The sequence below is a fragment of the Mytilus edulis genome, chromosome 1 (genome assembly GCF_963676685.1).
Source record: "Mytilus edulis chromosome 1, xbMytEdul2.2, whole genome shotgun sequence".
Classification (NCBI taxonomy): domain Eukaryota; kingdom Metazoa; phylum Mollusca; class Bivalvia; order Mytilida; family Mytilidae; genus Mytilus; species Mytilus edulis.
Genome location: NC_092344.1, coordinates 108,787,696 through 108,815,440, shown reverse-complemented (window position 1 = coordinate 108,815,440; position 27,745 = coordinate 108,787,696). Strand labels below are relative to the sequence as shown.

At 30.8% G+C, this 27,745-nt stretch overlaps 1 protein-coding gene across 4 annotated transcripts; it reads right to left on the bottom strand.

Annotated features, from left to right (window-relative positions):
* Window positions 1-7,030: 7,030 nt before the first annotated feature.
* On the bottom strand, window positions 7,031-27,574 carry LOC139499309 (glucosidase 2 subunit beta-like). 4 transcript variants are annotated; one of them, XM_071287977.1, is made up of 17 exons: window positions 27,398-27,573; window positions 22,825-22,947; window positions 22,315-22,410; window positions 21,533-21,590; window positions 21,061-21,178; window positions 20,547-20,610; window positions 20,111-20,176; window positions 19,403-19,487; window positions 18,548-18,626; window positions 17,726-17,884; window positions 15,854-15,976; window positions 15,236-15,313; window positions 13,542-13,596; window positions 13,115-13,184; window positions 9,618-9,782; window positions 8,372-8,471; window positions 7,031-7,738 (listed from the first exon to the last, which is right to left on the bottom strand). In XM_071287977.1, exons 1-17 carry the CDS (start codon window positions 27,495-27,497, stop codon window positions 7,598-7,600), a joined length of 1,680 nt encoding a protein of 559 aa, XP_071144078.1. In that variant the 5' UTR covers window positions 27,498-27,573; the 3' UTR covers window positions 7,031-7,597. The 4 variants fall into 4 exon arrangements, with proteins under 4 accessions (XP_071144078.1, XP_071144093.1, XP_071144086.1 ...); XM_071287992.1 differs by lacking the exon at window positions 15,854-15,976 and having other exon boundaries at window positions 27,398-27,574; XM_071287985.1 differs by lacking the exon at window positions 15,236-15,313.
* Window positions 27,575-27,745: the final 171 nt, after the last annotated feature.

Sequence of the window (27,745 nt, the reverse complement as noted above, 5' to 3'; positions counted from 1 at the left end):
ACCTTCCAATTGATGACAGTAATAATAAACCAACTACATCTGATTTGGAGCATATACGAATCTTAGTCAATGTTTTAATTATGGCAATTTCACTTACAGAGATTTAATGTAAATCTTACATCATTTTTATTAAAGTTGCAAAGACAAATGACTTCGTAAGTTCTACAGTCAACATCATTAAAAAGTGAATCGAGCAATCTATCATATATCCTTCATACCCATCATGTCAATTTTGTAAAACGAGTTTTGTAAAATACAGTTCAGGTGATCTATCCAATGGGTAGTGGGTAGTGAAACATTGATATTGAGTGACAGAACATAATCATTATATATGAAAGGGAAATTAAAGAACTGAGTCAGATGAGTTTCTGTTCGTCAATCAAAAAGCCTTTGGTGTTTATGTAGTACAAAAGTATTTTTTTTTTTTAAATAATCGAAACACTTAGGTTTTCCTACCCTCATGTAAAGATTGCTCCAGCTTTATTTGACACAACTTCTTTTTGAAATTCTAGACTCTGAACGTTTCCAATTTCGTTTTTGAATTGGCCTTTGAACTGTTTTAATTCGAGTCTAATAAAGACGAAACTAGCGGCTAGCACTCAGGTATTCACAAATAATAGTCTGGTATCTTCAATAATTTGTACCCAAAAAATTTGTAAGGGTTCCGCGGAACCCAGTGTCTCGCTACTTTTGCTGTAAATTGCAGGATCAACAAAAATGAGGGAAAAAATCAATAAAACTATTCCGCTTGATACCATGTTTGGATTGTAGGAAGCTTCTGTCCAAGTTTGGTAAAAAAAATCCTGGATAGTGTATGAATCTAATAAATGTTTTAAAAACTTTAACTGCAGACTGGATGTAATGTTAACTGGAAGAAAAACTAAGTCCATTTATAAGTAAAATACAGATACACAGGTACAAGATATTGACAAAATTTCCTTCTAGATACTAGCTTTTGATCATAAACAAGCTTCTGTCTTAGTTTGGTACAAATAAAAAATAGTATAAGAAAGTTATCAAATTTTTTAAAAATTTAACCACAGAGTGAATGTGTTGTTTCCTGGCAGAAAAAAGGTCCATTTAAAGTAAAATATGGAAAAAATGGATTTGTCATTTTACAAAATTTACTTCTGGATACTATCTTATGATCATAAACAAGCTTCTGTCCAAGTTTGGTACAAACCAAGGATAGTTTAAGAAAGTTATTAAAATTTTAAAAACTACAACCACAGAGTGATGTAATGTTTTCCCGCAGAAAAACTAAGTGCATTTATAAGTGAAATACGGAAAAAACGGAATTTTATTTTCACAAAATTTACTTCTGGATACTATCTTATGATCATAAATAAGCTTCTGTACAAGTTTGGTAGAAATCCAGAATATTTTAAGAAAGTTATTTAAATTTTAAAAACTTTAACCACAGAGTGTATGTAATGTTTTTCCGCAGAAAAACTAAGTCCATTTATAAGTAAAACACGGAAAAAATGGAATTTTATTTTCCCAAAATTTACTTCTGGATACTATCTTATGATCATAAACAAGCTTCTGTCCAAGTTTGGTAGAAATCCAGTATGGTTTAAGAAAGTTATTAAAATTTCAAAAACTTTAACCACAGAGTGAATATTTGTGGACGCCGCCGACGACGACACCGACGACGGAATGTAGGATCGCTTAGTCTCGCTTTTTCGACTAAAGTCGAAGGCTCGACAAAAAAGTTGTACAATGTCAGTAGTCATTTCGTCCCATTTCGAGAGTATACCCAGCCTAGAAGTCAGAACTTCTGTGGTGACATGAATTATAATATAAATGTTTACTCCAGTAAAAATGCTATGAGTTTTTCACACAATTCCTGTTAACCTCTGAATCAATTAATCACAATGATCAAGAAAATCGGCTTTTGGCAATTGAAAACTGGGATTGATGACAAACGCAATGAAATAAATTTTCACAAACTGCGTTCAACTGTTATGCACAAATGTAATCTTCCAATTGTTGGCAGTAATATTAAACCAACTATTATAATATTACTGCTAACAATTTGAAGATTACATCTGTGCATCAAATTGACACCAACTAAATCTGATTTTGGAGTATATACCTATTTCAGTTGATGTTTTAATTATGGCAATTTCACTTACAGAGATGTAATGTAAATATTAAATCATTTTATTAAAGTTGTAATGACAAATGACTTCGAACGTTCTACGGTCAACATCATTAAAAAGTGAATCGAACAATCTGTCATATATCCTTCATACTCATCATGTCAATTTGATATTAGTACCGATTGTGTCTTCTTCTTGTCTTTGAATAATTACTGTTTGTTACCTTTAGATTCTAAAGACAAAGTGATTTCTTAAAAGCAAAAGATTATTACACTGTTGACGCACCTTATCTTCCTGCATTTTCATTCCCTTTTTAAAGAACATTTATATATCGCTCAACCAAAGGAGTTATAAACGTTTGTCTATAATAACTTACTAATTGACTACTGGTTGATAAACCAATTCTGTTAGAAAAAAAGTATGGTATGAAAATAATCCGATGCACCTACAAAAGGGTCTTTGATCGCATGTACAACTTTATCGCATATCAACCAGAACAAGAAAACATTATCATAAGGGAAAATATCAATTCAATAAGTTCAATTATTTTAAGACAGGGTCTTGTCAATAAATGTTAAAGGACGTGAAGTAACCGAACCAAAGAATTCCATAGATGTGCTTTGCCTGAAGCAATATTAAAGTTTGTAATTGCAATAGATGCAATATTACCAAAATTGTTGCCGACCTTATCCAAACTCATAGATTTTTGAAAAATCGACAAAAGTTTTACACTCATATCAATGATGGTTGACTGGATAAGAACTTTGGACGGAGACTCCACAAGGTGTTTTCAATAGGGAAATTAAAAAAAAATCGGCATACTTGGTTAGCTCACCTTTGGGCCAGGTGAGCTTATAAAAGGTATGTTCTTGAGTCAATAGCTAAGTAGGGGAAAATATTGTAATGTAGAAACGTAAGTATTTTGACATTCTTATTGTTTGAGACGTCATTTATGATGACATTAAACGGTTTAGTGATATGTTTACAACGAAAGACGTTGAATTTCTGAACAACTCCATTAATACCAATTAAGTGAGAGAGTGTACTCAAAAGGAGAGACGATATCAAGGGGTTCTTCAAAAGCCCTAATTAGGAGGAAAACAGACAACACCATGGATAATAGAAACCATGCATGCAATTTGTAACGCCAGACGTGTTACATCTTCACAAAACTCACCAGTGGGGCGACAGTAGTTAACCGATGTTCCTATCATTTTGTTGACCTAATGAAATACAAAGTTGAAAAGCATGGAACACAATTAATGTCGAAAGGTTGTGTCATTACGACTCATGATATTGATGCCATTGCATAATACAAACTGACATACAACAGGGGAAAAAATGCAATCTTGAACAAAACTGTCCGAACACAGGTAGTTAACTAATACACTAAGCAAAAAATTGAATAACGGAAATACTCAGCTCCAAGGAAAATTCCAAACGGAAAGTCCTTTATCTAATGGCAAAAATTAAAAGTTCAAATACATCAAATGAATTGAAAACAACTGTCATATTCCTGACTTGGTATAGACATTTCCTTATGTAGAAAATAGTGGATTAAACCTGGTTTTATAGCTAGATAAACATCTCACGTGTACGACAGTCGCATATAATTTCATTATATTGACACCAATGTGTGTGCAAAATAAACAGACAAAATAGGTTAAAATGTCAAAAATTGGGGTAAAGCAGTCAACATTGTGTTATAGTCTTAATCACTTTAAACAAACACTTAGGTTTTCAAAGAAAAACAAAATGGCATTTAAACTCTAAAGACATAGCACATAAGCAGTAATGAAAAACAAGAATACAAAAAATGACCATAACACAATGGCTGGATGTATAAATACTGAGCTATGTCAAAAAGATATTAACAAAAATGGACTTTTTTTTTTAAAAAGAGACAAAGACAAAGAAAAAGAACCAACATCCCACGTAATTAAGATGACAAACAACGTCAGTACCTATAATCTTTACTTCAAAAACCATGATGTATTATTTGTGAAGCTGATACGGAATATTTATCAACAAGATTTTTGGTATCTTCCGATGATTTTGCGAAAAAGGAAGGGACGTTATTTGAGATGACCCTGGTTCATCTTTCTGCTCAGACGCTGGTTATGTTTTACAAAGTATGAGTTGCAGCTGCAAGCTCTTGAATACCGAATTAATTGTGAAATGTATATTTCATATGCAGGTGAAGTTGTCGTATGGCAAAGGACAATGCCATAGCAGTTGAAACAGCCCAGTTTTTGAAAATAGCACAAAATTAAGCAATCAAAATCAGAGAAATATAATACAGCTGTCTGTCAAAACTAAACCCAAAAACAGCACGACTTCAGTTAAAACACAACAGGAATGAGTTCATAATCTATTAGTTTCACCAGTCGTATTACCCAGACCAAGTTAACTCCGATACAGTATGTGGTGTCACAATCGATTACAAGATGACCGGATGAGAGTAATGAAAAAGTAGGCATATTCGTGGTGATCTATGAATTTACAATTACTGGCAACCAGATCATGATGGCGTCCATAAAACGTTCGAAGGGAAGGCATGAATTCTGTAGGTTATAACTGATGTTATTGTCTTTTTCATTTTTAGCCATGGCGTTGTCATTTCGATTTATGAGTTTGACTGTCCCTCTGGTATCTTTATTCCCTTTTTTAATTCATTACCTAGATGGTACATAGTAACCCTCTTTCGGAAAATGACAAACCCGGGGATATTGATAAACTTGAGATATAATACTTCATATGCATGTAACGAAATTGACATCATCACGCTTATATATTGACATTACATCAGTCAATAGACATATTGAAATATGATTTCCAACATTCTTTGAAGATAATGTTGTACAAATGCGTGTGATATGTGCCAATTGATAGAAAAAAACGCATATTATACTATATTGGATCATTTCTGTTAAATTAATATAGTACGCTGAAACCACATTTTGTCGTTACTGTATGTACAGAACACACCTACATTTGAGTGATTCTTCTTCCCAATCATTCTCATAATGAGATATCTACATTCATACGTAGAGATACTTAGATTAGAACCGTTTTGGCACGAATTCTTACAGCCTTCAAGTAAGAACCAGAGTAAAAATGTTTTTATTTTCCATATTTTCTCCAGACCAAATAGGTTAATGGAAAATAGAACTCTAGTCAAATGGACCTCAAGAATTACATTAAGTTCAGTTTTAATGGCCATCCATATGACTGATCAGGATGGATAAGCAGCTAGTCAGCATCGTTGCAATAATTTGATACACAGTTTTGAAAATTGTCATACTCTCTGTTAAACCCTGGAGTTACTGAGGGGGAAGGCAAGATGTACTGTACGCTCAATGCTGTAGAATTATCATCCTAGATATATTTTGTTTTTGTCGTAGTTGATGTTTTATAGTTCGTTAACATCTTGTAGCAATTATTACAAACTTAATTATAAGTATATTGCAAATGTTATATTTAAGGATGTACACATCTGAGGAGCCAAAAATTTCTAGAAATTAAACTTTTTTGGGTTTATAAGACTGTAACAAAATAATTGGTGAAGAAAAAAATCATATGGTGGTGCACTTCTTTTTTTGCTACAGCCCTTTGAAATGTCCAATTTTGATGTTTTTCCCATTTTTCACCAATTTTTACCTATTTTTGGGCTATTATCGTGAAAAAAATCACAGTTCCACAATTAAACTTTTTTTCATACTTTCTATAAAGATGAAGAGGACCAATCTGAATATATTTTACACAAGAAAACTATAGGTAGGTGTTAATATAAGAAAGTTTTATCATATTTTGACACTTTTTTGTGTAAAATTTACCATGCTGTCAATTTTGTATTTTTGTGATTTTTCTCAGTTTTAAGAATACAATGCATATTATTTCAACTTTTTTGTTATACATGATTGAAAAAATGCATATCTAAGAAATTTGAAAAGACAAAAATGATATGGGATGTACATGATTCTTGTAAAATCATTTTTTGTATCCCTCACCCATTTTCTCAAAACTTTGGCTAAAAATACTGACTTTATTGGTCTTAAAATTTGAAAACTGGATTACTCAAAAACCATTCATTGTAAATACACAATTTTTTCACAGAATTATGTTTGCTTATGATATTTTTAAGATTCATTGATATTTTCCACTTGTATCACATGTTTTTCGAAATTATTCAAGAACGAGATTTAAACGAGACTGAACGAGACTGAAAAGTCAGAAGAATACATCCTTTAAAATCATCAATATATACCCTACTTTGTAGTAGACCCGCACTGAACAAGACTTGGTATGTCCTAGCTTGTAAGGTTATGCTGCTGACAGATATACTACACCACAATAATTAAATAGGTCGAAATGCTTTACTCTTTCATCTGAATACAGCTAGTCTAGAAGGTGAGGAAGCAAACACCAATTTCAAGGAATATAACCTTAGATATGCAACACTAGGCAAACACTTAACCATTCAACTTTCAAAGCAGTACCAATATATTTATCGAAATTTCTACTATAATAAGTGCAAACTGTTAAAACTCGTTTTAGTCCAAGACCTGGATCACTCAAGACAAAACATGGTAATAAAAAATAAAATAACTAGGAAATTTCAAAAAGGAAAGTTGGTTATCAAATGGCAAAATCAAAAACTCAAAAATAGTAAACGAATGGAAAAAAAACTGTCACATTCCTGACTTGGCATATTTAATATAAATCCAACATGTATTGACTATGTTAATTTATATATGCAATATGAAAGGACCACTGAGTTATATGATCAAATGAGCTATTCACTGTAATGTGTGCATTCTTTGAGAATTATTCTGCAACCTTAAGTAAATGATGGTGACAGAATTATAAATTTATATTTCATACTCTGGTAAAACAAATATATTACTACAAAGAATAAATCACAATATCAGAATATTTTTTAATTCAAAGAAATATATCTGATTTTATTTTATTTTCTTCTTTAACAAGTGAATGTTAGTTACCAAATATACTTCATACTGACAATCCCGTTCTATTTCAATTGGTACTTTTCTGAGGTTTTATTTAAAGTGCTATGAAAAAAGAACTAAGTTGGGAAATATTCATGCAAGCTTCTATTTAAAAGAAAAATCAAGATGTATGTACCACTATAAGGAAATTTAAGAACTTCAGTTATTTTAGCACTCAGAAATGACATCTTCACTGCACATGTTATCAAATAAAAATAAAAGTGTTTATCAAGCGGCCTTTACTCACAATAGTTTTTTTTAAATGTACAAAAATTTAAGTAGATTTAAATATCAATATTTTATTCAGAAACAGCCCAAAAAATCCTTTTTTTCCCTCTCAATTAACTTGAACATTCAATTATTTCATTTCTTGAAAGTTAAAATAAACCATAATCAAAATAACTTGTAAAAAATAATAATAATTTTATCAAAAATACAAAAACAAGAAGAAAAACCCATATAAACAAGTGAAAATATTGGTGATTAGAGTTCATCGTGGGGTTGAGCTGTTCCTCCTGAAGGCTGTGAACATCTACATGGAGTTTCAAATTCAAAAGCATATTCACATCTACTGGGTTCACTGGAACTTAATAGTCTGTGCTCCAAACCACATTTTAAATGTACCTGAAATGAGATTAAATCAGCTATTTTACAGTACCTGATGTATTCCAAGACAAATATTTTTAGCCTACATGTTATTTTAAAATAAATTCCCAATCCAGTATTCTTCATTCTTAATAAAAAAACTTACTTTGCTAATTTTCAATTTCTATAAAATGGAAGTATTGAATTGGCTAATTACTTTTTTCTGATAGTGATACAGTACAGATTAAATTTTGTTTCTCAAATAGCAAGAGTTCTTGCTGGTATTTTTTTTAATAAGTTTTCTCATTAATTTGTTTTCTTATAGGGTGTCATCCATTACTTCTGTGATTTTTTTATATAAATACAAAGCTTTCCCTTCTGTGTACATCAATAAGATTAATTAACTGGAACAGTCTCATTATTTAAGCAAACCAGTCTCATTATTTAAGCAAACTTTGTTTTGGTATATGACTTATGCAAATTATAAATCCACTATATATTTTCACTTAAATAGATGGACAAAAATTCATGAGTAAAATTATGTTTTTCCTTTTCATGAACCTGACATTTTAAGTTTTCCTGTGCTTTTTTTATTTTATAAGTGAATACTAGATTGCATAAGTTCAACTTTTTCTTCTGAAAAATTACAGCGAAAAAGACAAACAACTTTACCTTAACAGATCTATCAGGACCATTCCAACAGTTCTGTCCCTTCTCATACAACTGAATAGAATATTTATCATTTTCTGGGCCAGCCCAATTACCCCAATTCCTGAATAAAGGAAGATATATAACATTCATTGATTACAAAATAATGGAATGCGTACAAAATTTAAATCTGACAATGAGGTATTTTGTGGTAAGAATGATTATCTAGCTGAGAAATATACACATTAAACATCAATGGTTAATTAGTTTATGCAAAATAAATGAGTAAGTTGTGCAGAAAGGTTGTCTAATTGTATATGACAAACATATAATATAAAGAATGGTTGATTTAATAGTTGTATGGAACATATTTACCACAAAACAGGTGTATAAAACACATTTTATGCAGATAATTTAAAAAAAACAAACAGAAGTAATTGAATAAATTGCATCAAAACCAAAAGATGTCATTTGTAATGATCAAATTTTTCAGTTTTTATGTATGAGTGAAGAACCGCCACCCCCCCCCCCCCCCCACACACACACATTTTGCTTGCCATGAGTGTAGGAGGCCAGGGGTTTGATCCCAAACTTGGCTGACTCTAGTTAAGTCCATGCCATTTAGTAAGACTATTCACAGGTCAGCTCAGAATCAAGAATAATTTTGCCAAGTATCCTCTTTAACTCAATATTATGAAAACAAATCTACAACACTTTTGACAACATTTAAGATAATTTCATTGAAAAAGATGTTAATTTAGCAGTTTTAGTAACGACTATCTTTTAAGGAAAACCTACATAAACAGATGTTAACATTCCATGTACTGAGGTAGTACAAAATGTTGGAGAAATAGAAAGAGAGCTTTATACCATCTTATCATATGAAAAAAATTCACAAACACCAAACAAAGCATGTAGAAATTCAAGCAACAATGTATATACTAGACAAGGTCTATGCAATACTGTTCAAAGGGGCACAACTTTTGCTAACTTCATACATATTTATCTGTTCAATCTTATAATGTGATAAGTTTAATGAAATTTTGCAAAATGGATGAATTAACAAAACATATGTGTCTTGAATACCTCAAAAAATTGTCTGGGGATGTGTTTTGTGTAAATGTTAAAACAAATGTTTAGAACTATTTTTTTTTTCTGTTTTAGAAAATAATAATTTCATTCTAATCTACTCATAACTTATACTTGTATGACAATCTTAATAGCAGATAATAAATCAATAAGACATTTCATAAATCTAAAGATTACATACCCTAAACTAGTTTCATGTCCACCATTTTTAGGTCGCTGTGAACCCTTTGAAAATGGGCAGTATTTATATGTATATTCTCTATCAGTATATTCAAAACACTGGTCTTGTAAAATTGCATATTCTCGATTTGGTCCATAATCTTGTTCTAAATAAGACTTTATAGATCTGAAAATACATAAAAATATGTAATAGGTTAAACAAGAATGTGTCCTCAGTACACGAATGCCCCACTCGCACTATCATTTTCCATGTTCAGTGGACCGTGAAATTGGGGTAAAAACTCTAATTTGGCATTAAAATTAGACAGATCATATCATAGGGAACATGTGTACTAAGTTTGAAGTCGATTGGACTTCAACTTCATCAAAAACTACCTTGACCAAAAACTTTAACCTGGAGCGGGACAGACGGACGAACGGACGGACGAACGGACGAACAGACGCACAGACCAGAAAACATAATGCCCCTCTACTATCGTAGGTGGGGGCATAAAAATGTGTACAAATCTGGATAAATTGTTTAGAAAATCTCAAACAATAAAATTGAGAATGGAAATGGGGAATGTGCCAAAGAGACAACAACCCGACCATAGAAAAAAACAACAGCAGAAGGTCACCAACAGGTCTTCAATGTAGCGAGAAATTCCCGCACCCGGAGGCGTCCTTCAACTGGCCCCTAAACAAATATATACTATCCTTGTTTTCAAAATTCCAATAGGGAACATACCTTTTATAATTGTATAAATAAACCAATTGTTCAGACGTTTCGGCCATTGGCCTTCTTCAGTTATTTATTATTCCTCTAAACTACATGGCTGACATTTCTTTTTTCAAACATTGAAAAGATGTTATAGATAAATGTCCTTGGAAACGTCATAATACTCTAAACCAGGAAAAAACATCTGGTTAGATACTTACATAGAGGTAGTTAAAGGAGATGTCATGAATGGTCTGAAACAGCGCAAATCAATAAATCTTACAAAGAAAGAAGAAAACGCTCTTAAAGATATTTTACAAGATGATGATATAGTTATACGGCCGGCAGATAAAGGATCAGGAATAGTAGTTATCAACAAAGAAGAATATTTTAAGAAACTAGAAGAGGAAATAACAAACAATGATACTTATTCTGAGACAGAGCAAAACACGACACATCAAATTACAAAAAAGGTAAAATCATTAGTAAATAGAATGAAAAAAGAGGGATCAATTTCTGGGGAAATGAAAACTTATTTGATACCAAAACATCCACATCCAGCAAAATTAAAAGGCAACCCAAAAATCCACAAACAGAACAAACCATACAGAACAATAGTTAATGGGATAGGTACTGCCACTGAAAAAATTGCAGAAATAGCAGAAAAGGAACTAGATAACTATGTTATCAACTCACCAAGTTATATTAGAGATACTACCGATTTTTTAAATATACTTTCAAAAGTAAAACAGCCAATACCAAAAAACAGCATATTGTTTTGTTTCGATGTTGTAAAATTATACCCATCTATTCCTAGAGAAGAAGGAATAAAAGCATGTAAAATAGCTCTTGACACCAGAAGAAATAAAGAAATACCAACCAATGATATCCTAGAAATGATAAAATTAGTTTTAGAGGGGAATAACTTCAAATTGATTGACAGAGATTTTCTGCAAAATGAAGGTGTGGCTATAGGGTCAAAACTAGGAAAAAAATTTGCTTGTACTTATATGCGACAATGGGACAAAGCACTGGAAAAATTCAAAGAGAAACCATTGTTTTATAAACGCTTCATTGATGATGGTTTTGGAATTTGGACTCATGGCGAACAAAAACTCAAAGAATTTATGGACTTTGCAAACTCAATAAATGACAAAATAAAGGTGGAACTTAGGTACAACAGCAAACAGATTGAATTCTTAGATACACTTGTGAAAATAAAAAATAGTAAATTAACAACAGACCTTTATACAAAGCCAACTGATAAACATATATATGTTCACAGCAAATCATGCCATCCAAAAAATGTAAAAAAGGCAATTCCTTATGGTTTAGCATTACGATTAAGAAGAATTTGTGAAAATGAAGATGACTATCAAAAACATAGACAAGAACTAAAATTACAACTGCGAAAAAGAGGCTATAATGGAAAATTTATTGAAAACCAACTAAAAAGAGCAGACGACTTAAATAGAAAAGAGTTATTACAGAGAAAAAATAAAATTAAAAAAACATCAGAACGCATACCTCTTGTTGTAACCTTTACTGATTTACTACCTGATATTCATGACATTGTGAAAAAAAGAATTAATATTTTACATAACTGTAACTTGATGAAAGAAATATTTCCAGAACCACCACTAGTAGCTTATCGAAGAGATAGAAACTTAGCAGACATAATTGTACATGGAAAACTAAATAAGATCACCAAAAAATGTACTAACTACAACAGCAACAAAACAGGTAAAGAAGAATGTGAAGTTTGCGATATTGAAAGACATGAAGAAAAAATTATACTCGGAGATAAAACATTCAACCTCAAAAAGAACATTCATGGATGTCAACTGGTGAACCTTATTTATGGACTTCACTGTGAAAAATGTAACCACTATGTCTATGTTGGAGAAACAGAAAGATCACTCAACGAAAGAATAAAAGAGCATCTAGCAGATATCAGACATGATAGAGATACAGCTGTGGCAGAACATTTTAACCAAGAGGATCATTGTAAAGAGGACATCACAGTTCAGGTTCTGCAACAGATTTACGATAAATCCGCAAATTACAGGAGATATATTGAGGCACAATGGATGCAAAAATTAAATACAATTAGACCATTTGGAATTAACGTTAAAAAGGAATGACTTTAATTGATCAAAACTTATATAATTTAACTTTCATTCATACAAAAGTATTGTGACGTCATGTTATTATGACGTTAGAGTATTATGACGTCATGATGTTTCCAAGGACATTTATCTATAACATCTTTTCAATGTTTGAAAAAAGAAATGTCAGCCATGTAGTTTAGAGGAATAATAAATAACTGAAGAAGGCCAATGGCCGAAACGTCTGAACAATTGGTTTATTTATACAAATATATACTAGTTCAGTGATAATGAACGCCATACTAATTTCCAAATTGTACACAAGAAACTAAAATTAAAATAATACAAGACTAACAAAGGCCAGAGGCTCCTGACTTGGGACAGGCGCAAAAATGCGGCGGGGTTAAACATGAAGTCTGTTCAAATTTGTTAGACAATCTCCTGCAAATCATGATAATTAGTTGAAAAATCCCATAGAAATCATGATAAATTGGTAGGAAAATCACCCACAGATCTGGATAAATTGGTTGAAAAATCTCATATTAATGTTAGTAAATATCCTGTGATCGAGACTAGTGCAGTTTGGCCAGAGGTTGCATGTTTTAAGCTCCAAAAGTATTAACAGACATAAGAAAAAAGGCAATAACTCTGGCATCAGTGCACTGTCTTGGTAAACCTGGATACAAAACTTACGAGAGTTCATTATCTAGTTCTTTTAATTTACTGTTGGCTTCATCATAGTTCTTTCTTGCTTCATCAGCAGCTGAAATGTAATAGAACATTATATTGATTTAACATGCACTTTTAAAAAAAAAATCTAATTGGCAATTTTGTTTTACTTCTTTTTTCTGAATAATTTGACACAGATTGTAAATTTAACATAATTCTATGCCCTTTATGTCAAAATAATTTATATATAACCCATTTGTTCATTACTTGACATAGATATAGCGTTTTTTATTTGAATCAAAGAAATTCATGATTGGTATGACCTTCTTTTGTGTAACTTTTATTTATCATATAGACACCTTTTAGGAAAATCTCTGGTAGTGTAATATCTATATCTCTTATAGTTTTTATTATATCAAGAGTCATTTTCTTATTTGTGAATAATTTTAACCTTCTATCAGTTTCTTTGTTTCTTCATCATATTCTGGCATACTGTCTTCATCCTTCTGAAAAATGCAAAGTATATAATGGTTTTAGGCAAGAGTATGCATATAACATTTTATTACTACCATGAAAGAATTGCATTAACTGGTAAGGAACCTTTCAATTTAAGAACAATGCCTCTATAGCAGTACCTTGTTTAATACATTTTTTACTCTGTCCCTGCCCATAAACTAAAAGTGACCTATATATAATTACATCAACTAAAACATCTCTACAGGTTATTTTCTATTTTTTATTTACACGTACAAGTATTTATAAATATAACTACTGAACCAAAGTTCAAAAAGCTATTTCTGAAATTTGTACATGTATGGTCCACACATAACAAACATTGGCATGTGGACTATAAGAATTATATTCTGCAGCTTTTACATATAATGACAGACAGGACAGATTTAAATGCAATAATCTTTTGTAAAATTCACGTAATAATTGTTTCCAGAGAAGTTTAAAACAATAACCCTAACTATCCTATTTTTTCAACTGAAGATCTGTTTTAAATTTAATTTTGAAATACCAAAACATATAATTATAAATTCTCATGTATATCTATTTTAGCATAAAACAAACTTAAAATTTTTGATTCAAGTCATTTATATTTTTTTTTAAAACAAATAAATTGAAAATGATAAATGTTTTTCAAATTACCTGAATTCTTGTCATTTGAAAACTCTTACAACAACTGACAGATGATTATTAATACCATGCTTATATGTTAACCTCATCATGCATATATATAAAACTACAATGCACATTCTAATCAATGCCAGATTCATAACTAACATTCTTTATTTTTGCCCCAAAAATCTAAATACATTTCCCTTCTTTTCACCACTGCTGTGCCTTTGCTTGAACCATGAGCTAATTTATACTATATCAACTCATTTAGGTCAATCTTTTGATTTTTATATCATGCAGTTATCTTTTTCTTTGTTTCAATCTAATTATTTTATGCAACAATCACATTAGCATACAACTCCATCATGCAGCAAACATCACAGCAGTATAATCAGCAATTCTAAGTTTTGAATTTGAACAGAACAAATCTAAGATTATGACATTTCTCTGCAAAAAAACTGACATTTAAATTATTTATTACTTATTTGTAATTTGCTGCAATAGTTTGTCCTGATAGGATCTATCTGACAAGGCCAATATACCTTCAAGCCAACATACATTCAAAACAAAAAATAACATAACATAAAAGCTGACTTTCTCGACCAATCATGCTGGGTTTGTGTTTCGACTATAGCATCATACAGTTTTAATATAAAGTATTTGTTTTGGAAGCCTTTCAATTTTTATTTTTTTTAAAGTATTACATTTTTGGAGTTAATTTGCAATTCAAATATGGTCAGATCATATGCTTTGGTACTTCAAATGAATTCAAACTATGTGTGCTTCGTTAAGGTAAGGTTCTTTATGGCAGAAAAACCCGTAATGAGAGAACACTTTTCAATACATGGTCAATGTAATGGAAATCATTTCCATAAAAAAGTATATTTATAAAAGTTCTATTTCTATTTCCTATAAAAAAAAACTTTATAAAATAAAATGTCTTTACTACACTGATTGATGCGCATAGTCAAAACACAAATCTGGGAGCAGGCAGGAGTTTCTATCTATCTGACACCATTATACCTCCTCGCTAGGCTTATCAAGAATCAATTCTGGTTCCCCTTCTATTCTGTCAGTAATGGGAACAGTTGGTACTGTTTGCTATTGTACACAAATCCAATGTTATATTTTGAACATTAACTTTGAATATTATACTTTTACATATATATGTTGTATCCTCATTAAAAGGCAATGTATCAGTTATATTTTTTAATCCTTTGTTCAAATTACTTTGAACTGCAACTTGTAGCAAATTCCATTATCATTTCAATTTTCTGTTTGTTTGAACATCTTTATAGTATAAAATAGCACTGTAACAGATGTTTCTGGTTTTTTTTACCATTCCTGTCCTGAATCAAAATTTTAAGCATTGTTAACCTTTAAATCGACAAAACATGCAAAAATTGTAAATAGCAAAAAAATAAAATTATCATATATTATTTTACTTCAATCAGTATCTGTAAACCTAAACCAAAATGTTATGGTGTATGCTCAAGTATAAAACCTCAATTAAAAAATAGGCAAAAAGAAGTCAATAAAATGAATGAATATAAAAAGATTAGTAGCCTTTCCCACGGTTAGTAAGCATTTCCATTTCAGCTGCACATGTGTGTACTAAACTGAAAGTGAAAGTAGACTCACATCATTGACACCTGGTTCATCTACATCATTGTCATCATCTTCATCTTCATCATCATCGTATTCCCCGTCCTCGTCCACCTCATCTGGGGGGGATGGTGGTTGCCCAGGGGCAGGAGGCTCTATCTGTTTTAAGTTATGTTTATAAATAATTGTTTCATACACTGCTGATATAGTTACTGACTGGAGATTAGGTAAATGAGTATTTTGTTTGACCTACTAGACCTTTTTCAATTTTTTCAAGGTCAAACAAAATTAGGCATTTACTTAAGATCCAGTTAATTCCCATTTCTTTATATCCTTCATAAATAAAAATTGCATCTGTAAATCTAGCCAATTATTAACCAATTTTCTTTTTATGGTTATGCTATAAATTGTTCAGTAGTGAAATGTATTAATTTTCCTAAAAGGAATTTCACATCTTTGTTTACCATATTTTGGAGGTCTTAAGCATTGAAAGCAATTTATGTAAATCATATGAGTTAGGAAGATGGCCTAAAAAGTGGTTTTTTTTTTATAAGGTATAACAATTTTTGTTTACATAACATAAAATACGAAAGACATGAGCATGACATCTTTTTGACGACCAGATAAACATTTTGGAAAATAAAATATTACTTAAAAAAAACATATGTAGTAAGGGAAACAACAGATTCCATATTGTCTTAAAGATTACGTAGAAGATGATGACGATGTTGTTTGTCTGAACAGACGTAATATAACTAATACAATTATACATGATTTCTATGTTCTATAATGTATTAATACAAGATGTGTATATATACCTTTTACCAAAAACAGAAAGCCGAACTAAAGGTGTAGTGTATGTATGGTAATGAAAGAACTATGTTACAGGGAATTAATGATTTATATGATGAGTTCATTTTATGTTTATTTTTTTCTCTGATAAAAATCAGTTTTTTTCTAACCAACAAATTAATTGAATACATGCATCAAATCAAAACCATAAGAAATCCAGACCATTTTGTGTTCAGTTACTGCAAATCTTGAGGAAAATAACTATTGACAAACACCTTTAAATTTGTTTATCCACAATATCTATAAATGGGAGACAGCTTGAAAATCATGTTGACTTGTAATGTTATTTTCCCCCATAGAGCATTTATCAAGCTAAAGGGAATAAGCAGAATCAATATATTTGTTCCATTTTTTTTTAAATTTTAGTAAATGAGATTCTGACAATTAAATAGAATAAACATAAAATAAAAACAAAACAAAATACAGAAAACTTGTACTTGTTTATTTTGTATATGGAAAAGGTAGTTCCAGAATTAAACTCATCAGGGTCATGGAAGGTACTATCCTTACTTCATTGATGCTTACAAAATTCTGAGAAATGCAACCACCAATGTTTAATTTATTTCAGTGCCTTTCATCCTCCTGCTGATTAATTTTGGAACAGCTTTAAATATATGCTAATAAGGAAGTGTTTTTTTCCCTTTCATATCTCTCTGAATAGAAACATGTAACTAACTAAATCACACAAGTTCCTTGGAATTCAGTACAAGCAAGTTTTCTGTAAATAAAATCCAACTGCTATTCCACTGAATTGTTTCAGAAAAAAGGTAATTATATTTAACATGAATCATTCTAATTAATTTAAAAGCAAACACAGCTATCAAAGTGGTGTTGTGAATATATTATATTTGAAAGTACATAACTTGTTAACTCATCATTTAACTTCCAAATTAATAAAACACTTCAGTGAAATAGCTCAGTAAAGTGAATCTATCTAAAAAATTAATAATCAACTGATATAACTGTAGACACTACTTCTTTAAGAATGATCATAAACCAACCATGTGTGGATTTTATATAGCTATCACCACCTTCTATGAATGGTAGGTAGTTTACCTGTTCTGTTTGATCCTCCTCTCCTCTTGCCTCAGTTGATGGATCTACCTCTGGTGGAGGTTCCTCTGTTGTAGGTTTCTTGTAAATGTCCTTGACATGAGGCCAAATGTCTTTTGTAAATGTGTCATGATCAACACTTTCCTTATCCTCTAAATGTTCCTGTTTTATAAAATACCAAAGAGTTACTAAATGTTGAAAGTATGCAAATTATCGAAACTATTCAATTATTAGTTTATAATGTATTACCCTGTTAATATATCAATTCTCTCTCATGTTGACAAACCTTAGAAGACCCTCGTGAGGATTCATGGTCTTTAATCCGATCCCTTCCTCCAGAGTAATCTTCTTGTGTTGTTTTAAAAGTTGTACCAAGGAAATAGACATTTTTTTTTTAAATATCTTCCTCCTAGTCTTACTTATAAATTGAAATCTCTTATTTCTACACTTTCATGAAGACAGGATATATAAGTTTAGTATTAAGAGAGGGGGGACAGAGGGGTCCTGATCACGAAATCCCGTGCTTAAAACATGAAATCCTGAAATTTAAAGAAATAGTCATTAAAAATAGTCATTAGATCCCGACATCCCAAAATTCGAAAAAAAAAATCCCAGATATCTAAAGGAGCCATCTCGAAATCATGAGCTTAAAAATACCTGATCACGACGTCCCGAAAAAAAGTCCTGCTCCCTCTCTTAAGACATTTACGACTGGCATATGTGTCCATGGGACCCTTTTCATTGTTTTTAAGATAAAAGTTTATCACAGAAAAACAGATATTCTATATTTAACAATTATTACACTTTTCCTTTAAGTTTGTATACCTTTGCCTCTTCTTCAGACACGACACTATTAGAATCTATATCAAACTCAGGGTGGGCTATGATCTCCTGTAAGTCAATACTGTAATAAAAATAACAAGGTCAATTATTTCAAAGAAATCAACATAGAAATGAAAACAAATATAGTCACTTTTGGCTATAACTTCTAACAAGTTTAAAAAAAAAACATTCTTTAATATACAGCTCCTAAAAGTCAACCTTAGAAATCAAAATAAGTAAATCCCCATTTAACAGTCTTTGCTAATCCCTTTCCCTGCACGAAAACCAAAATACAATATATAAAAAATTAGTGATACAACTGTTGCCCAAAAAGGTTGTAATCTTTAATTGTTTCAGACCAACAAAGATATTCACTTTTTTATCCCTTGCTTTTGTGGTCAATTATTTCAGTAATCACTTACGAAAGTTATTTATTGGACAAATTTCTTAAGGATTTTGATTTGGCAATATAATACAAGAAATCACTTGTGATGTTGATAGACTTGCGAAATCTAAATTCTTAAGTTGAGCAGTTTGAATATTTATAAATTATTGATGGATTTTCAAAGGAGAGCTTGGATCTCAGCTACAATTTCATTGAAGAGCAACAGCCATGAGATGAGAAACATCCTAGGGTTTGAAAGCTATTGATAATTTTTTTAAATGCTATTTAGCCTATGACATTGTTTACATTATATTGACAACTGCACATGCGTCTCTAGTTTCTTGCAATAATTTTCAGAGGAAAAATACACCAAAATAGTGATAAGCATCATTTTTCATATTGAAAATATGTTTTTTTTTTTGCTATAGCTTAGTTAATATATAATAAAGTATTCATTCATTACTATGATTTACCTGTTGTCGCCATTAGTGTCTAATTCTTTAAAAGCCAATGAGGCTGCTTCAACTTCTTTCTTTGCTTGTCTTTCAGCTTTTAGTTCTATAATACAAATTGTTTTTTCTCTCCAGAAATTACAATTTCAGAGTATCAATATATATGTGCAAATATGAGCTGTAGCTTGAACTGTTTGAAGCAAAATCCATTATTATCTTAAAAGAACCTGCTCATCTATTTAACCTCTCAAAACATTGGTATTATTTCTATCTTCCTACTTTAAAATGAGTATAAAGGTACATTTGCATAATTGCTGACAAATAGAATTGACTGAAGCATATTTTTTTTTAATAGTTCAAAACAACTACTACCACATATAAAGCTCCAGTGATGATTAACCAGACCGGGTTTGTCAATCTTATCATGATATACCATTTCTTACATAGATTCTGATCACATCAACACTTTGACTACTGAATTGGAGTTTGTATGGGATTTCCAACTATATTTTACACATTTTTAACTTCTTTCGCTTTATTTTCACAACTAGTCTTTACTCAGGCAATTAGACCTTGACACATGCTACAAACACTTTACATGTACTGTTGAAAACCTTTTGAGTTTTAGATGTTGTCTGGTTTCAATTTCTTTAGTTACTGTCTCATTAACATATATCATCATATTCACTTGAATACATGTTCATCTTATTTATTAACATTACTACTTACCATCCCAAGCTTTTTGGTGTTTGTCTTTAGCTTCTGTTTCTGGACTTTCAGCTTCTAATTTAGCAGCTATAAAATCAAGTTGATTGTCATTTTTACAACCATAAATAATTTACCAATGTTTTTCCAAAATTTATATATAGTTTTCAGAAGAACTATTATCTTTCTAAATTATATCTAATATGAGGCAGGTGTTACCTGTGAAAGAGTACATGTATTACAAATAAAAGTTATCTAAATTTCAAACCATATATTAACCAATATATTTCATCCTTTACTAGGACACATTTCCGTTCTATCAGATTAAGACTGTATATTGGATTCATCAAAAATGACAGTACTTACATTTAAAGTTTACAGGCCTACTTATTTCGAACTACAACAAGTTAAGCAGAAACAAAAATCTGTGGATATAAAAGAGTATGAAGACGATACTTGCTTTCTAAATCTTTTACTGTAACTTCTAAAGTTTCTCTTTCTTTTTCAAGTTCTGCTTGTCTAGCCTAAAATAGATAAACAGTGATAGAAATATAAAGACTAATGCTTCAATGTGAAGATAATATATAGCAAAAATTTTATTCTATTCTATGAAATTTATTCTTAAAACTTGAAAATAATGCTTCAATCTAATGGCCATCTCTGTGGCAATAAAAAAAATAAAAAAAAACAAAAAAACTAGTTCACTGAACGCAGCTGGATACAATCTTAGAGGTTGTGGCCATTAGCTCCAAAAACAATCCCAATCTTCCTTTTGGGGTATTGAACCTTTTCCTTAAAGTTCCTAGAGATCCATACATTTAGATTAAAGTTATTGTCAGGACACCAAATTTCATTTGAAGACAAAGACACCGACGTAATAGCATTATAAGAAAGCAATTTTTTTGTGGTCATATAAAAATCTATTCTAGTCTGGTCCTTACTGTCAGATTAAAATAGTTCTTATAAAAACTTACAATCTTCTCCTCATGAACTCTCTTGCCTTCGTCAGAGAAAGTTTTCTGTTTCTCGAAACCTTCCTGTTGAAGTTTCCTGGTTCTATCCTGTTCTTCTTTCAATTTCTTTCCAAGTTCCCTGTAAACAAATATGTGGTACTAATGAGTTGGAATGATTTTTCAGAAAGCATTCTTTTTAATGTTAATATAGTTTTTTAAGCTTATGTGACTCATGACTTTTTAATTGAATTTTCAAGAATGCTTTGCCGATCAATCATACTGATGTACCAGTTATTAATTAACAATTGTTATCATCATTATTTTTATATAAAGCTTCTGAGCAGAAAAGCTTGCTTACTCTTTCTCAAAATTACTTATCTAAAAATTATTAGATAAACAAATCTTTTCCTGAATGTTCTATATTTTTTCATTTCTCGTGTTCAAAAAATCAAAAAGAAGATTTTTTTATCTTTAAAAAAATGTTTTTCCTTACTTGCAGTTATTGACACATTCAATTCTGCCAGCATCTTCATCTGTACCATCACAACAATCTGTTATTCGAAGAAATAATATATATTTAATATGTGTATTCAGCCGTGTATCGCCTTCACTGGTGATACAATGGATAGATCTGTAGAAGAGTTGTCAATTGTTTAGACATACTTATCTGTAATCCAGAGAAATGATTTATATACATTAATCATAACATTGAATAAAACGTCTGACTAGGTTAGAAACTCAAGATTAAATAAATTCCAAATATCTGCATTTATTTCTTGGACTTACCACACAAGTGTGTTTTATTACGGAAGTACAATTGGTACAAATAGTTTTTGGTATAAGAAGGCAAAGATTGATCAAATATTTCTTGATCTGTATATTTCTTAAAATTTGTCCTTTCATCTGTAACTGAATCTTCTATGCTATATTATCATGATAATTAGTATTTGCACTTAAATATTAATTTACTTCTTTCATATGCATAACATTTTTGATTTTGAAGAAATGTTAAGCCTCCATTGCCAGTGAACTTGACAATGACCTGTAGATGTTCTTTAGTTATGATCTTTGGTTACGACCTTAGGTTGCTGTTATATTGATTTTTTCCCTTTTATCTTCTTTAATTCATGCAGAAATGATGATTTCATAGATAGCAAAACATGTATCATGTGTATCATCAAAAACATCAATCAGTTAAAAAATACTAAGCTTAATTATTTATGATACAATTTGTAATTCTAAAAAAAACTTCTTAGACATGTTATCATAACTCACCACAAACCCCATCATTCACTCTAGATGACAATATGTTAGATGGAACATATCCAGCATTGGTACAATGAAATTTACCATTAGGACAAGCAGAAGTACCTATAAAGGAATAAAAACAAATAAATGTCACGACTAGAGGTAACAAAATCATGACATGTATTTCGAATTGATACTCTGTGGAATTTACCATTACAGCAAGACATAGTCTGTTAAACTTTAAAACAGCATATTATGTAATTATTAAAGTCAAAACTTATATTGAGAGAATGTGCTACAACTTTTCTTTCCTAGATTTAGATATATCAGTTTTATACAGGAAACTCTACGCTAAAATATATATTCATGGATATTTGATTTTTTGGCTTGATCAAGGTGTACATACAAGCCTGTATAAAAATTTGAATTTCGTTAAACATTTAATAAAATTGTCACTCAAAAATAATAATGAAGCCGCTGCCATAGTAAATGATTTTGATCATCATTATTATTACTTTGACACATTTTCAATCATACCTGGTTCATCGGTGCCATCATTACAATCACAGTAATCATCGTTAACATACTCATATGGTATTTTTGATGATCCATCTAAACAGGTAAAGGTTCCATCTTCTGCTGGCTGATACAATGATGCCACTGTAAAAGAACATATCCTGAATAAGTCATGTAAGTAAATGTAAAACAATTTCATTCTTTGCTAAAGGAGAGTAATATACATTTAACTTTAGTTCAGTGCCAGATTTATTGTTAATTACTAATGAAATCAACTCTTGTATAGAATGTTTACCATTCTGATTGCTTTAATGTGAGAATATTGAGTTAATTTCATTTTCTACTGGCATAATCTTTTTTTAAGATTCAATATGGATTCTAAATTTACATGTGAAACTATACAATTAGATTGTAAATATGGACACATCTCCCAAATAAACACAGAATGTAAATATTTGCCTGATTTTTAATTAGACAAAGGTGAACAAACTATCATAATAGGTGCATTTTAGGTACCATCATATATTTTGAAGATATATTTTATTAGATTATTGGTTATAAGCAACTTTGTTGAGACCATGTATATACTGTATTAGATTAGTAGGTGGGGCTTATTTCAATACACGGTTACTAGTGGTGTTACGTCCCTTTATAAAAAATAACACAGTGCTGAGGAAAACCTTTATAAAAATAACACAGTGTTGAGGAAAAATCTGAAAGGGGTCAACAGACGATGGAGTTGATGATGAATGATTGAAAATAAATTCACAAAACACATTTAAAGCTAACAAGTTGTTATTGTTAGCATTTGTTTTTGTAAAGACCAATGAAAGTAGGTTCTTAAAACTAATGGTAATGAAGACTAACAAGTTCACTTTGATAGGCCACTTGTCTAAATACCACATGTTAAGATAGTTGGTAAGATAAATTTGTTACTTAAGTGTGCTAGCGACCTAATACAATATATTTGGGGTCAGTAAATTACATATGGGGATCACTCCGACCCCTTATGGAATTTACTTACCCCATTTATATCGTATTAGGTGAGGGGGTTAGGGGGGGGGGGGGGGTAGGAGGGGTCCTAATCCCGAAATCCCGGGCTTAAAAACACAAAAAAAAAAAAATCCCGACATCCCAAAATTGGAAAAAAAGAATTCCCAGATTCCAAAAGGGTCAATCCCAAAATCCCGAGCTTTTAAACACCTGATCCAGGAGTCCTGATAAAGGTCCTATCCCCCCTCTTAGGTCACTAGCTCAATAATAACAATATATTACTAATGATATCTAGGTTTATATATGTTAAAGTCATATGAATAGTGAACGGTGAAAAATAATGTTATTCCAAATTTAGTCTTCTGTGCACAATTTAATAATTTTTTTCGCATAAATTTTGTATAATCGTCAATTTTTTTTCAATCGGTCAGTGTTGTTTTGCAAATATGGCAGGTAATGAAAGTTTGTGTTTCGAAGCTGAAGTTTAACGATTGTCACCTGTTTGTCAACAATCAACATAAAAGCATGGATATTGAGCACATGTTTAACATGTACAATCAGATAATAGTTTATTTTAAGGACATCCATGTGTATTGCGATCACTGGATTTTTACAAGATGAGTCACACTGAGGTCACTTTGCATCTTCTAAATATGAACAAATTAAAGAATTTTCTTCAGAAAAAAGTATATGTACATAAGTTTTATAACGAAAACCATCCATTGAGTTATAAAAACATATGCATTATTTTTTTTTAATTTGAGGTTTCTTATGACTTTAATATCTGGTTATGTGACTCTCTGCAGACATCTAAGGTCACCCCAATGGTTGATTAGACAGTGTATAGACTAAAATACAGACGAAATGTTGATACACACATGTATTATTGAGCCTATGCATTGTAAAATGTTTATATCATATGCAACTATTCCAGTCATAATTAGGTTCGATAACTCTGTATGTGACTGGTTTAATTAGGATTATGTAAAATGTACTGGTTACCCGTGTAATGATTTCAAAATATATATATATATAGATATTTCATCTTTGTTACCATCCATCCGTGGTTTCCTTTTGTTAATATAAAATATCATAATAAAATGATTTCATAAACAATTGTATAATACTAATATATATTATATATATTAGGTCTTGTCAAAACTTCATCGTGATTAGGCCACGTTGCCATGTTTGTTTTCTTTGATCACGTTGATGACTTAATTAATATCTCTACAATCTAGCTTTATCCTTGATTATCATACGAGTTACAATAACGTGTCATATTTAATTGCAATACAAACAGTTACATCTTATTGAATTATTTGCATGTGCAAAATAAGTGTCGAACATCGTCTACGTTTGAAAATTATTTGGTCGCCATTTTGTTATATATATGTAACTTCGAAATTTTATCAAAACAAATAGCATGTATCCACTTTAACAGAGGGAAACAATGTTTAATTCTATGCTGCATTAAGGTAAGACAATTATTGAAAAGACATGCATCTAACAATTTTTTGATTTTCACCGTACAAATCTTCAAAAATATATATTCCCATGTCGCCCCAAGCTAACAATGTACATGTAAACTGCATGGTCAGTGCATGTAAATCTTTATTTTTAGTGTGAGAGACTGTTTCTAATAAATATATTGAAGAACATGTGAAAAAAGAAATTTCTTCAAAAAGACACCCTTTGATAAATTTTTTAAATATTACTTTTTGATTTATAACTAAATTAATACCGGCATGTCGTGTCGTTGTGAACCCTCAACAGTGGCCGCCATTTTGAAAATATTACTGAAAACTGCCAAAATATGAACTTTTCAACCAAATTTCGAAGCAAAAAGTTTAATACCTGAACTGATATGGTTTGCGATTTCATTTAAATGAATATGTTGTCGATCTTTTAAAGGGTTGGTAGGATATAAGTAACAATAAATTAGTTGAGAAAATTGATTTTACAAAAAGGTCCCATTGCAATTTTATCGAGTTTTAACGAAGATGTCAACGAAGGCTGTGTGGCTATGTCACCTCAATTTTCAAACTTATTCCGAAGCACGAAATCATATTTCTGAACTGAAACTTAAAACATATTTAATTGTAAAAAATTATTAACTGTAAAACGCGTGGTTGGGAGGGAAAATATACATTATAACTAAAAAGTTATGACCGTTTTATCTATGTACCCTGTTCACTTTCATTGATAATCAATCGGCCATTAATGATATACAACTTAAGTGTAAAAGTCACGTGATGACAGAGATAGTTGAATATGTAAACTTTCTATAAATTGGATGTATGTTATAAATCAAAATATGATAATTTGAGTCATATCAGTAAACATGACTTTGACAGCTAGTGCCCCTTTCAGTGGTTGATTGATTGTTTCTGCATATCGTCGTGTCATATGTTTTCGTATGTCATATGTTTTCGTATCAACCACATTTCGTCGGTTTCGACTGCATACGCGTACATTGTGGCATGTTTTTCTGTTTCTATATTTAGAACAACAACACCACTACAACTTGATATATTTAAAACATATTCAACGTCGCTTTTTAAAGACGTTAGAACAAATTAAATAAAACTGACCTATTTAGCCATTTTTATTTAATGTCAAAAATACGCATCACTAGAATAGTTGTGGAAAAAAATTCTGAAGGGTTAAAATAAAGTCCAGATATGTTTTTTGCAAGTCAGACACCGGATCTTCAAGACATATGACTGTCATGTGTTTTTTTGGCCGTTTTAATTACAAACCATCGAGTTAAAATTAGCAGGGTTCTTATATAAAATGGTTGTTCAAAATCCAACTATTCAATATTTCATTGACAATTTTTTTTTATACATCCTTGATACATGAAGATGAAAACAGTCTTAACTTTTTATATTTAATCATAAATTTTGAAAACTGCATTTTATTTTAGAAAAAATAATGTATTTTGTACAAACCAGGTGCCAATCTGAAAATTAATCAAAATTCAAAAATTTCATCACACGAAACACCAACCTTACACTATTTACTAGTAATTTTTAGTACTGAAAAGTATTTAATAACTTTTTTTATGATTCAAGCGATCACCAGAACCACGACTTTAGAAAAAATTTATTTCCGGATTTTGTAGTCATTTCCTGTCCGTGTACTGATCCAATTTTTATTTCATACGAAAACATATGACGCCGTTTTTTTGACATACAAAAATCGCAAAGTAATCGGAAACAGTAAAAAATCGTAGAAATCATTGACAAAAAAACTAGATACCTAAAATCAATCTACAGGACATGCTTTTTAAATCTGAGTAAACACCTAAATAAAAACTCAACAGTAAAAACCGTAAGCAGTGAAAATTGTTATTAGTACGAAAACACATTACACGATGATAATGTCCAGTGGCAAGTATATGACAAATATTCAGGCTGAAGTCTAAGGCACAGAACATAGCTCCTTTGACATTCAGACAGTAAATGGTACAAGCTAGCAAGGTGTGTAGGGGATCATACTTATCACTAAAGCAGAATCTACCACGTTTATGTTTTTGTACAAAGTGACCACCCCCCCTTTTACAGAAGAAATTGAAAAACTGTCAGCGGATTCTCACTTGAAATAGAGACACCCCTTGGTCTACCAATTGTGGCATTTGTGATACTGGAACACAATAACTGTGCCAATATAATGAAAAATGTGTGCAGTGTTCTCATTTTCTTTCTTCTATTAATCAGTTCACGTTGCCGACATGGAAAACACCGATTGGTTTAGAAGGACTAAAGGGAGATAATTTCAGGAGTTTAGTCAAACTTGAGTACAAATGACCGCAATAATTTGAATGCGCCCACAGTGAATGCGCTAAGGGAGCTACCATTTGAATTTTATGGGGGGGGCTAGGATGAAAAATATTGTCCTGCATTTTTTTTTAGTTGTAATCTCTGTCCTGCCTTTTTATTTTTCA

Excerpts from the sequence above, each read along its gene's own strand:
- LOC139499309 (XM_071287977.1), bottom strand. The coding sequence starts at position 27,497 with ATGAGAACACTGCACACATTTTTCATTATATTGGCACAGTTATTGTGT. Across the intron at positions 22,411-22,824 it reads TGATGGCACCGATGAACCAG|GTACTTCTGCTTGTCCTAAT; the intron begins GTATGATTGAAA and ends ATTCCTTTATAG. Across the intron at positions 17,885-18,547 it reads TGTCTGAAGAAGAGGCAAAG|GAACATTTAGAGGATAAGGA; the intron begins GTATACAAACTT and ends TTTATAAAACAG.